This window comes from Acinonyx jubatus, chromosome B4, assembly GCF_027475565.1.
Source record: "Acinonyx jubatus isolate Ajub_Pintada_27869175 chromosome B4, VMU_Ajub_asm_v1.0, whole genome shotgun sequence".
NCBI classification, from domain to species: Eukaryota; Metazoa; Chordata; class Mammalia; order Carnivora; family Felidae; genus Acinonyx; species Acinonyx jubatus.
This window is the reverse complement of record NC_069387.1, coordinates 69658930-69670457: the sequence shown is the minus strand read 5'-3', so window position 1 is coordinate 69670457 and position 11528 is coordinate 69658930. Positions and strand designations below refer to the sequence as shown.

At 37.5% G+C, this 11528-nt stretch overlaps 1 protein-coding gene and 1 pseudogene across 4 annotated transcripts in view; one reads left to right on the top strand and one right to left on the bottom strand.

Annotated features, from left to right (window-relative positions):
* Nucleotides 1-43: 43 nt before the first annotated feature.
* PUS7L (pseudouridine synthase 7 like) overlaps nucleotides 44-11528 on the top strand; it is a 34365-nt gene continuing 22880 nt past the window's right edge. Inside the window, exons 1-2 of one of the 4 annotated variants that reach the window (XM_027035931.2) lie at nucleotides 128-176; nucleotides 3547-4466. In XM_027035931.2, coding sequence (XP_026891732.1) covers nucleotides 3563-4466 — 904 coding nt within the window. In that variant the 5' untranslated portion in view covers nucleotides 128-176; nucleotides 3547-3562. Of the gene's footprint in view, nucleotides 177-3546; nucleotides 4467-11528 lie in introns of all 4 variants that reach the window. The other 3 variants (XM_053226141.1, XM_015075941.3, XM_053226142.1) reach the window with 3 other exon arrangements.
* Nucleotides 10801-11345, bottom strand: LOC106978295 (60S ribosomal protein L23a-like; annotated as a pseudogene).

Sequence of the window (11528 nt, the reverse complement as noted above, 5' to 3'; positions counted from 1 at the left end):
TTTGCAAGTCCTGGCGTCTCCGCAGAGAAATTCCGGGTCTTGAGTAAGGCTCCGCTTTAAGTGGCAGCCTGCCCCTTTAATTACTCCGCTGTCGGAGGCTAAGTATTTTAGCGCTTCCGGACATGCGCACAGTTTTGTGCCCAGGAATTCCGTAACGTGGACGTGAGGTAGACCGGGTCAATCTTGCGAGTTTTGGCGTTTCTGTGGGGGGCAATGACGTGATTAGTAATGGGACCCCCGACTGTTTGCCCGCAAGCGGAGGGCGACATGGGCTAGTATCGTGCGTTGGAACAGGAGGGGGAAGTGGAGGGAGAAGTGGAGCCATTGGCTGTGTCTGGGGGGTACTTTCGGATTAGCCAGAAGGCAACACCGCCGGAGACTAGTTCTGCAAATTGGTGACAGAAAGCAAGTAAGAGTGAGTTCGGCTGAGCGTTGGCATTGGAAGAAAGAGCGTGAGGGGAAAAGGCACTACCTGCTGCATTTCTAACATCTCCCCAGAATCTACCCTCAACCAACAATTACCCTGTCTTGGGTTAGCCAAACTACTCACTCCCCTCTCCACCCTGTACCCGCATCAAGAAATCTGTTTAGGAATACTGCACATTTGTGTTTAACTCCACGTGGGCCCCTTGGCCCTCTCCAGCTCAGCTACATTCTTTTATAAGATGGTTGTAATTCCCTGATCATTACGTTCTTTTCAGTTCTACCTATCCTAGTAGTTTAGAATGTCGTCACATCTTGCTTTTACTGGGAGAGAGTAGGTCTTTATTCTTTACAAGGCCAATCCTAAAACAGTGCTCTTGATCACATTGCTTTGAAACTCTTGGAATACTTCATCACATTCATCCTGCTCATTGCCATTATTCATCTTATTAAAACAGCTTTTTGGATTGTGCCATTTTTCTACTCAAACACCTGCAGTAGCCATCTATTGACCACTCAATAGATCCTAAGTCCTTGGCAGGGCATTCACTGGCAGTTTGGCTCTAATCCAAACTGTATTTTCTAGAACTGTACTGTAAGACATTACTCCTGTATCTGGACTGTTCGATTTTCCCTGGCACATTGCATATTTTGTTTGTATGTTACTTATACGTTTTTACCTTATTTCTGTCTCTTGAATAATTTTGAAGACTTAGATGGCCGCTTCTCACATTACACCTTTTCTGATTATCATAGGCCAGAGTGATCTCTTTTTTCTTCCTCTTCACTCTTACAGCTCTTATTTTGTACTAGTTTCATTTATTCAACAGTCAGTATTGGTTGCATGCTTACTATATGCTTGACGCTGTTCTGAATGTGAGATAATTAGTCAATTAGGCAGACACGGTTCTTGCTCCCATAGAGCTAACATTGTAGTTGTGAGAGGTCTACCGTAAATAATGGGGAAAGTTATTAGATAGAAATACTGTGCAGAAAATTGAATAGAGTTTGGTGAAAGAGTGCCTTGCTGGTTCCTTTACCATATTAGTCAGGGAAGACCTCTCTGAGGATGTCATTGGGGAAGGACTAATTTAATCAGCAGGAACAGTTCACACAAAGGAACTGAAGAAAGCCGGTGTGGTTGGGAGTATAGTGGGTAATGGGGAACGGGTACAAGATAAGTTTGGAGAATAAACAGAGGCCAGAATCTTAGAAGTCTTTGGAAGCCAGGGTAAGCAGTTTGGATTTCATTATAAATGTGATCAGAGGTTTTAAAGAGAATTGTGATATGACTTAATTTACCTTTTACATCATCATTCTGGCTATGTGGAGAATGGACTATGGTAGGCTAGTAGTAGAAGCAGATGAGAGGCCTTCACAATGTATAAGAATTACTGAGGTGGAAGTACTGCGTGATCAAAGGACAGCCATCATGTACTGTCATCTCTTGACAGTAATCAGAGAGCCAGATGCTTAAAGCTGATGTAATTTTTTGTGATGAGGTCAAGGTTATGACCAAGATGAGGTGGAAGTGGATTGAGGTGGAGATCAAGGACTGTGGTGTTAAATAGATGATGCATGTAGATGGGCGTGAAAGTCATGCTGGGTAGACATTGAGGGAGGCACTAAAGGCATCAGTGAATGAAGAAGAGTCATCTGGGGATCAAAGAGAAGATGATAGCAGATGGTAGAGCCTGATGGCATGAGCTTCGAAAGAGCTGGGATTTGGGGAGGTAGAGGAGGGATAAATGGTTTGGAGCTGTGGCAAATAGAAAATATTTACTATCTCCAGGTCCTAAGTTAGGTGGGTGTCAAAGGAAAAAGAGTCCTCACTTGAGAAGACTAGAGAAGAAGCCTGAGGAAATAGCCAGGTTTCAGTTATGGCAAGAAACTGAGGAGACTGTGCAGGAAATCACGGAAAGAAGGAAAATAAATATATCCTCATTTAGTCTAAGAAATTAAGATATAGAGACTTTGCTGTGATTTCTACATGGCATAATTGGGGGGTGGGGGTTTGCTAAATTGGTTCAGATTGGTAGAATACATTGTAGAAATGGAGTGAAGGTTCAGATGATGACAAATTACCTAGAGATTGTAGTTAACACACAGAACTGAGTAGTATGGGGCTCGTGGGCATTTTATCTTCCTTATAGCACTATCTGGTATGGTAGCCATGGGTTATGTGAAGGGTGAGTAAAGGCTTCTTCAGAGGATTCTCTTACCTACTGCTTCAAGAACATCTGTAAGGGTTTTTTTCTCTCTGACGCCAGTTGTATGGTTGGAATTTTTCTGTGCATCAACCTTGAAAACTTGTGTCTGTAAAAATTTGTAACTGGGCTTTCAAGAAGGTTTAAGATTCTGGATTAATTTAAGCCTATTTTGTTTTTTTGTTTTTTTTTTTTCAACGTTTTTTATTTATTTTTGGGACAGAGAGAGACAGAGCATGAACGGGGGAGGGGCAGAGAGGGAGAGGGAGACACAGAATTGGAAACAGGCTCCAGGCTCCGAGCCATCAGCCCAGAGCCTGACACGGGGCTCGAACTCACGGACCGCGAGATCATGACCTGGCTGAAGTCGGACGCTTAACCGACTGCACCACCCAGGCGCCCCAATTTAAGCCTATTTTGAAGTATAATCACATTGCAAGTTTCATTTATCAATTTGGACTATTTCCTCCTGTCTTCTAGTCCCTTCTCTCATCTCTAACCCCTAATATATACAAATCTAGCCACAAATTCTCTGGAATTAAGTTAGAAATTTTCAGGAATGGGGTTTGGACAAATCATTGTTTAAGTCTGTGTTCTGGTCTCTTCTTTGTCGGCCTACACATGGTATTTTTAAAGCAGACTTGAAACGGACCCATTTTAATTCTGGATAATAGATGGAAGCTTGGAATGGGTGAAAGAGAAGTTGCAAATCATCAGTTTCATGAGAAAAAGATTGCCTATTAGTTTATCTTGGTATAGGAGAGTCAAAATGCCCATTATTTATAGAAATAATTTGTATTTTAAGGGGACCAGGATTGAAAGGGAGAAAGAAAAATAAATCCTGCAAATTTATTTTTTTCTTGTTATCTATAACTTTTCTTTTGGGTAACTGACTGCCTCTTTGTTTCTTTTGTAGGCATTGTTATTTAAGAATGGAAGAGGATACAGATTTTAGAATCCGGTTTAGTTCTTTGTGTTTTGTTACTGATCATGTTGGATTTTGTGGCACTATAAAAAGCTCACCAAGTGATTTTGTTGTTATAGAGATTGATGAACAGGGACAATTAGTTAATAAGGCACCAAGTAAACTGATTAGTAAAGTACTACCTGAGCCAAATAACTTTGCCAAAAAGACAAAACTTGATCTTCAGAATTTATCCTTTGAAGAGGGAAGCAACCAAGAAGTTAGTATTTTTGCTGGGTGCTCTGGTGCTGATCAATATCATCAACCTGGTTCAGAAAGGGAAGATACTATCAGTGATGGAACTTCCAAAGGCGAAGAAGAAACAGTTGATGATTTAGGTACCTTGTTAGATGAAAAAACTAACGAACTACTGAATCACTTTGCCCGTGATATAAAAGAGAAGTGGAATTCTAAAACTGAGCTAATTGGATCATCTCCTGAATTCTCATTAGGCAGAATCCTTGACAAAAACCAGAGGGCTATTCTGCACAGTGCTATTAGGCAGAAATTTCCTTTTTTAATAACTGTAGGTAAAAACAGTGAGATTGTTGTAAAACCAAATCTTGAGTATAAGGAACTCTGTCACTTGGTATCTGAAGAAGAAGCATTTGACTTTTTTAAATATTTGGATGCAAAAAAAGAAAATTCCAAATTTACTTTTAAACCTGATACAAACAAAGACCACAGAAAAGCTGTCCACCATTTTGTCAACAAAAAGTTTGGAAACCTTGTGGAAACCAAATCTTTCCCTGAGCTCAATTATAGTGCTGGCAATCCAAATGTAGCAATAACAGTAAGATTTCGGGAAAAAACACACAAGCACAGGAAGAGGTCTCTTTTTGAGTACCAGGATCGAAAAGTTATATATACAGGTAATTTAATAAATCATTACCATTTTCCTCAACAAACTTAGTTAAAATTGTGTGAAAGATGAATAATTTCAAATGAATTAAATAGAATTAACTGGAGGACTCTTGGGAAAAATATTTGGGTCTGGTTTTTAGTGGAAGATAAAGCCTTACAAATTACACTAATTTTAAGAATTAACCTTATTGATGAAAGTATGGTTAACATCAGCACAAACGTATAAAGTTGAAGCAGTTTGTTAACGTTTTATTGGCGATAAATCTTGATTTCATATTTTAAAAGTTATTTTAATTAAAATTAAGTATTCAGAGATAAGTAGAATGCATCTGCTCTGCTTTGCTTTCCTGAAGTGAAGAGAATACCTTGTTATCTAAAACAATTGAACTTCATGTAAATTAAACAACAAATAAGTAAATAAAACAATTGAACTTCACTACCCAAGGTAGAGAGCCTAAAAACTTATAAGGAGGTCCTTCCTTTGACTCAGTCACTCTTTTAGAGAGGAGGTTCTCAAACTTTAACATACATTAAAATCACCAAAAGGGCTTGTTAAACAGATTTCTGGGTCCTGTTCTCAGAGTTTCTGATTTAGAGGGTTTGGGGCAGGGCTTTTTACAAATTCCCAGGTGATGCTTTTTCTACTGGTCTAGGTACCACATTTTGAAAATCACTGCTTTAGTGGGTATATTCAATTCCTAAGATTGGATGGAACTGATGAAATATATATTTTTTTAAGTTTATTCATTTATTTTGAGAGAGAGAGTGTGTGCAGGTGCTGGGGTCATGCTCACATGAGCGGGGGGAGGGGTAAAAAAGAGAGGGAGAAAGAGAATTCCAAGCAGTCTCCTCAGTGTCAGTGCAGAGTTCAGCATGGTGCTTGTTCTCACGAATTGAACTGTGAGATCATGACCTGAACAGAAATCAAGGGTAGGATGCTTAACTGACTGAGCCACCCACCCAGATACCCCTGATGAAACCTTATTCTGTAAGTTTAGCTCATCAGATTTAATTGGCCAGTATCTTACATGAAGGATGGGAAGTGTTTCAGATGGTCATGTTTTATAGATTCATACAGCAAAGCTTTTTTTTGGTTAAAAACTTTTATTTATTTTATTTTAAGTGTTTATTTTAATTACCCAGTACTCATCATGATACTCCTTAATCCCTATCACCTATTTCACCCATTCCCCTCTGAAAACCATCAGTTTGTTCTCTATAGTTAAGAGTCTGTTTCTTGGTTTGTCTCTCTCTTTTTTCCACTTTGCTTATTTTTTTTTGTTTTGTTTCTTAAATTCCATATGAATGAAATCATATGGTATTTGTCTTTCTCTAACAGACTTTTTTCACTTAGCATTACTCTAGCATCATCCATGTTGTTGCAAATGCCGAGATTTCATTCTTTTTTATGGATGAGTAATATTCCATTGTATATGGTATATACAGAAGTGTATACACCTCTTTATCCATTCATCAATCCATCAATGGACACTTAGGTTGTCTGCATGCCTTGGATATTGTAAATAATGCTGCTATAAACCTAGGGGTGCATGTATCCCTTTGAATTAGTGTATTTGTATTCTTTGGGTAAATACCCATGAGTGAGATTTCTGGATCATAAGGTAATTCTATTTTTAACTCTTTGAGGAAACTCCCTACTGTTTTCCACAGTGGCTGTACCAACATCCACATCCTTACCAACACCTGTTGTTATGTTGTTGATTTTAGCTATTCTCAGAGATGTGAGGTGATACCTCATTGTAGTTTTGATTTGCATTTCCTTGATGATAAGTGGTGATGCACATCTTTTCATGTGTCTGTTGACCATCTGTATGTGTGTTTTGGAGAAATGTCTGTTCATGTCTCCTGCCCATTTTTTAATTGGATTACTTATTTTTTGGGTGTTGAGTTGTATCAGTTCTTTATATATTTTGGATACTAACCCTTTTTTGGATATGTAATTTGCAAACATATTTTCCTATTCTTTAGGTTGCCTTTTTGTTTTATTGATTGTTTCCTTTGCTGTGCAGAAGGTTTTTATTTTGATGTAATCCCAATAGTTTACTTTTGCTTTTGTTTCCCTTGCCTCTGGGAACCTATCTAGAAAAAATGTTCCATCAATGATAGAGAAATTACTGCCTGTCTTCTTTCCTAGGAGTTTGATGGTTTCCTGTCTCACATTTAGGTCTTTAATCCATTTTGAATTTGTTTTTGTATATGGTGTAACAAAGTAGTCCAGTTTCATTCTCTTGCAGGTAGCTGTCCAGTTTTCCCAACACCATTTGTTGAAGAGACTGTCTTTTTCCTATTGGAAGTTCTTTCCTGCTCTGTTGAAGATTAATTGACCATATTATTGTGGGTTCATTTCTGGGTTTTCTGTTCCATTCCATTGATCTTTGTGTCTATTTTTATGCCAGTACCATACTGTTTTGATCACTATAGATTTGTAATATAACTTAAAATCCAGAATTGTGATGTCTCCAGTTCTGCTTTTCTTATTCAAGATTGCTTTGACTATTTGGGGTCTTTTGTGGTTCCATACAAATTTTAGGGTGAGTTCTGTGAAATATGCTGTTGATATTTTGATAGAATTTCTATTAAATGTATAGATTGCTTTGGGTAGCATAGACATTTTAACAATGTTTGTTCTTCCAATCTATGAGCATGGAATGTTTTTCTGTCTTTTTTAAAAATTTCTTTCATCAGTGTTTTATAGTTTTCAAAGTATAGATCTTTCACCTCTTTGGTTAGGTTTATTCCTAGGTATATATTATTTTGGGTGCAATTATAAATGAGATTATTTTCTTAATTTCTCTTTCTCCTGCTTCATTGTTGATATATAGGAATGGCAAGTATTTCTATACATTTATTTTGTATCCTATGACTCTAGTGAAGCCATTTATCAGTTCTAGCAGTTTTTTGGTGGAATCCTTAGGTATTCTGTATATAGTATGTTATCTGCAAATAGTAAAAATTATACTTCTTCCTTACAAATTTGGGATACCTTTTATTTCTTTTTGTTGTGTGATTGCTGTGGCTAGGACATATCACACTGATTGGTTTGTACATATTGAATAACGCTTGCAACCCAGGAATAAATCTCACTTGATTGTGGTGAATAATTTTTTTTTTAATGTATTGTTGGATTCAGTTTGCTAGTATATTGTTGAGAATTTTTGCCTCTGGGTTCATCAGAGATATTGGCCTTGTACAGCAAAGCTTTTTAAATAAAATCAGCAACCCAAATTTGTGTAGATTGCATGTGGCACAGAAACAGGATTGTATTATATAATACAGGATTCTGTGGTATAAATGAAGAGATTGGACCTTGAATGTAGGTCTTACTTTATGTTATGACTTCAGTTCATAAAAAGATGTATGAACTTTTTAGTATCTTTAAGATTTAATTTCCACAAATATAAAAATGGAAAGAATAATATCATGGGCAAGTTACTTAACAATTTGTAACTTTTTGTTGTACTTTAAAAATGGGGTAATAGTAAAACCTAATTCACAATGATATTCTAACAATTAAATAATGAAAATGTTTAGTATGTAATAGTTATCCAAATGTTGGTGTCTCTCCTGGAAGTTTCTGTCTGGTTGTGTGACTTGCCTTATCCATGAGAAAACTGCTGGTATAGGACTTGATACATGAGGCATGCAGTAAATGGTAATAGATAAATCTGTTTTGAAGGAGAAAACAAAACTAGTTTTACATGTGGAAGGGAGAATTGCAGTTAAGTGATTGAAGCAGTTATAGATTTTATACTATTTGAAATTCTAACAGCATTACCTTGAATTAATGAACTAAAAAATTATGGAAACTTTTTATATATTAGTGTAAATTAGTTTTACAAAATCTATGAGTAATTGGAGGGATATGTTAAGGGGAGGAATTGATGGTACTACTCCAGAGAATAGTATGAAGATATCGGGATATCCACAAGTCCAAGAACAAAGAAAAAGACAAAGGTAAAGTATACTCATCTCAGATTTTGCAAAGGCCACCCTTTTTTAAGAAAAAAATAGCTCATATAAAAAAATTTCTTAATAAGTAGGCCTATCTAAAAAGTAGAACACTTAAAACACTTTTTAATTTTAGTTGTTATAAGATATACGTAACAAAATTTACCATTTTAACTACCTTCAAGTGTACGGTTCAATGGTATTGAGCACATTCATATTGTTTTACAACCATTACCATCATTTATCTCCAGAACTTTTTTATCTTCCCAAACTGAAACTGTATACCCATTAAACAGTAACTTGCCATTCTCCTCTCCACCAGCCATTGGCAACCACCATCCCACTTTCTGTCTCTATGAATTTGACTACTCCAGGTATCTCAGATAAGTGGAATCATAAAATATTTGCCAAGTTGTGACTGGCACATATCACTTAGCTGAAGATCTTCAAGATTCGTCTATGTTGTACATGTGTTAGAATTTTCTTCCTTTAAAGACTGAATAATATTATATGTATATATACCACATTTTATTTACCCATTCATCTGCCAATGCACATGGGTTATTTCTATCGTTTGTCTATTGTGAATAATACTGCTATGAACATGGCTGTAAAAATATGTGTTCAAGTCCCTGTTCTTAGTTCTTTTGGATGTGTACCCAGAAGTGTAATTGCTGGGTCATGTGGTAATTCTGTATTTAATTTTTTGAGATAGCACCATATCCATTTTCCTAGAATACTTTTTGCAGAAGAAAATATATGAACGATTTAAACATCCAATGAAATTTTTATTTTAAGAATTGCATTTTCCAGCTCTAGAAGTTCTTAGGTCTTCAACTTATTATGTTTATGTTTTCCTATAATCTTTGAGCCTATTTTTAATAGGTCTTTAAAAAATGTCTGCTAATTCTGTTGCTGTCATTTCTGGATGTGCTTCTAGTGAATGTCTTTTAGTTGTGTTGTGGGTCATATTTTCCTGCTTCTTTGCATGTTTAGTAATATTTTTTGAAGGTCAAACTTAGTGTTACCTTGTTGACTGTCTGGATTATGTTGTCTTCATTTAAAGAGTGTTGAACTTTGCTTTAACGGGTAGGAAGTAATTTGCAAATGCATTTGAGGCTTCATTTTGAGTTTGACTAAGGTAGGTCTAGAGTAGGCTTTACTCTAGAGCTGTCAGTCATATAGTTCTACTATTATAGCATGATCCTTCTGTGGCTTCTGCATGCCCTTGCTATTTAGTTAGATTTCTCCTCTCTGTCCTCTTTGGCTGCTCTCCAGCTTTGTATAATCTCTGACAAAGAGATTACAAATTGACTAGATTACAAATGCCTAATATTTCATCATTTAGCCTGGTGGAATGTGGTAGCCAGCATTCAGATAGCCCCCAGTGATCCTCAACTACTGATATTCATGACCTTTTGTAATGCCCACCCACAATGAATTAGGGCCATCCTGTCTAAGTAATAGAATATGGCAGCCACAGTGAGTGACTTCTGAGGCTAGGTCATAAAAGGCATTTCATATTACTTACTCTGACAGAACCAAGACAGCATACCTTGAAAATACTCAAGAAGCCCTATAGGGAGAAACTGAGGTTTCCCATCACTAGCCAGCATCTACTTAGCCACTGATGTGAGTGAGCCACTTTGGACATGACCTTTAGCTTCAGTTAATATTTGACTGCAACTTCATTGTATCCCTCAAGCCAAAGCGGTCCAACTTCTGAATTCCTGCCCCACAGAAACTGCTGGAATAGTATGTTGGTCTTCTCAGACTGCTATAACAAAATACCGTATACATGAGTGGCTTAAACAGTAGGCATTTATTTTCTTACAGTTCTGGAGACTGGGGGTCCAAGATCAAGGTACCAGCAGGGTTGATGTTTAGTAAAGGTTGTCCTGTTGGGTTGTAGACAGCCATCTTTTTACTATGTGCCCACATGACCTCTTCTTTGTGCACACATGGAGAGAGAAATTAAGAGAGAGGAAGGGAGCTCTCTGATATCTCTTCTTATAGGGACACTAATCCTATTGAATCAGGGCCCCACCCTTATGACATAATTTAATGTTAATTGCTTTCTTACAGGTCCCATCTCCAAATTCAGCCACACTGGGACTAGTACTTTGACATAGGAATTTGAGGATTGGGGGTGGTTGTGGTGATGCAGATATTCAGTCCATAACAGATAGGAAATGCTTATTATTGTATGTCACTAAAATTTGGGGTGATTTATTGTGCAGCATTAAATAACATATTTTGGTACCAGAAATGAGTTGCTTCTATAACAAAAGCCTAAAACTTGTGGTAGCAATGTCTTTGGACCTGTTGGCAGGCAGATGTTTGAAGTTGCCTCAGGGAAGCTATCAAGGACAGTTTATTTATTTATTTATTTTTTATGTTGAAAAAATTTATATTTAGATTTAGCCAGCTGGACTCAGTTTAGATGATCCCAATTTTGTTGGCAACATCCAAAGCATCATAGTCAGGAGCCAGTCGAACATATGCTTTCTTTTCTCCATCGGGCCTGATCAGAGTGTTGACCTTGGCCACATCAATGTCATAGAGTTTCTTCACGGCCTGTTTGATCTGGTGCTTGTTGGCCTTGACATCCACAATGAACACAAGAGTGTGTTGTCTTCTATTTTCTTCATGGCCGACTCTGTAGTCAGGGGGAACTTGATGATGGCATAGTGGTCAAGCTTGTTTCACCTGGGGGCGCTCTTTCGAGGATATTTGGGCTGTCTTCGGAGACGCAGTGTCTTGGGCCGTCAGAATGTAGGTGACGTACGGATCTTCTTTTTTTTATGACTGTGGACGCCTTTCAGCACTGCTTTCTTGGCCTTCAAAGCCTTTGCTTTGGCTTCGGCTTTGGGCGGGGCAGGGGCTTCCTTCTTCGCCTTCGGTGCCATCTTCGTGAAAGGGCAGGGACAGTTTAAAGGAAGGGACAGTATTATTAGAACCTGGAAGAAAGGAATACTTGTTATGTAGTGACAGAAAGTTTGGCAACCTTGTTGTAGGCAGTAAAATGGAAAGTAGAAATGTTTCTAAAGAGGAGCACTGTAGCTAAAGAGATTTGTAGGCAAAGTGTTGAAGGCTTCTTT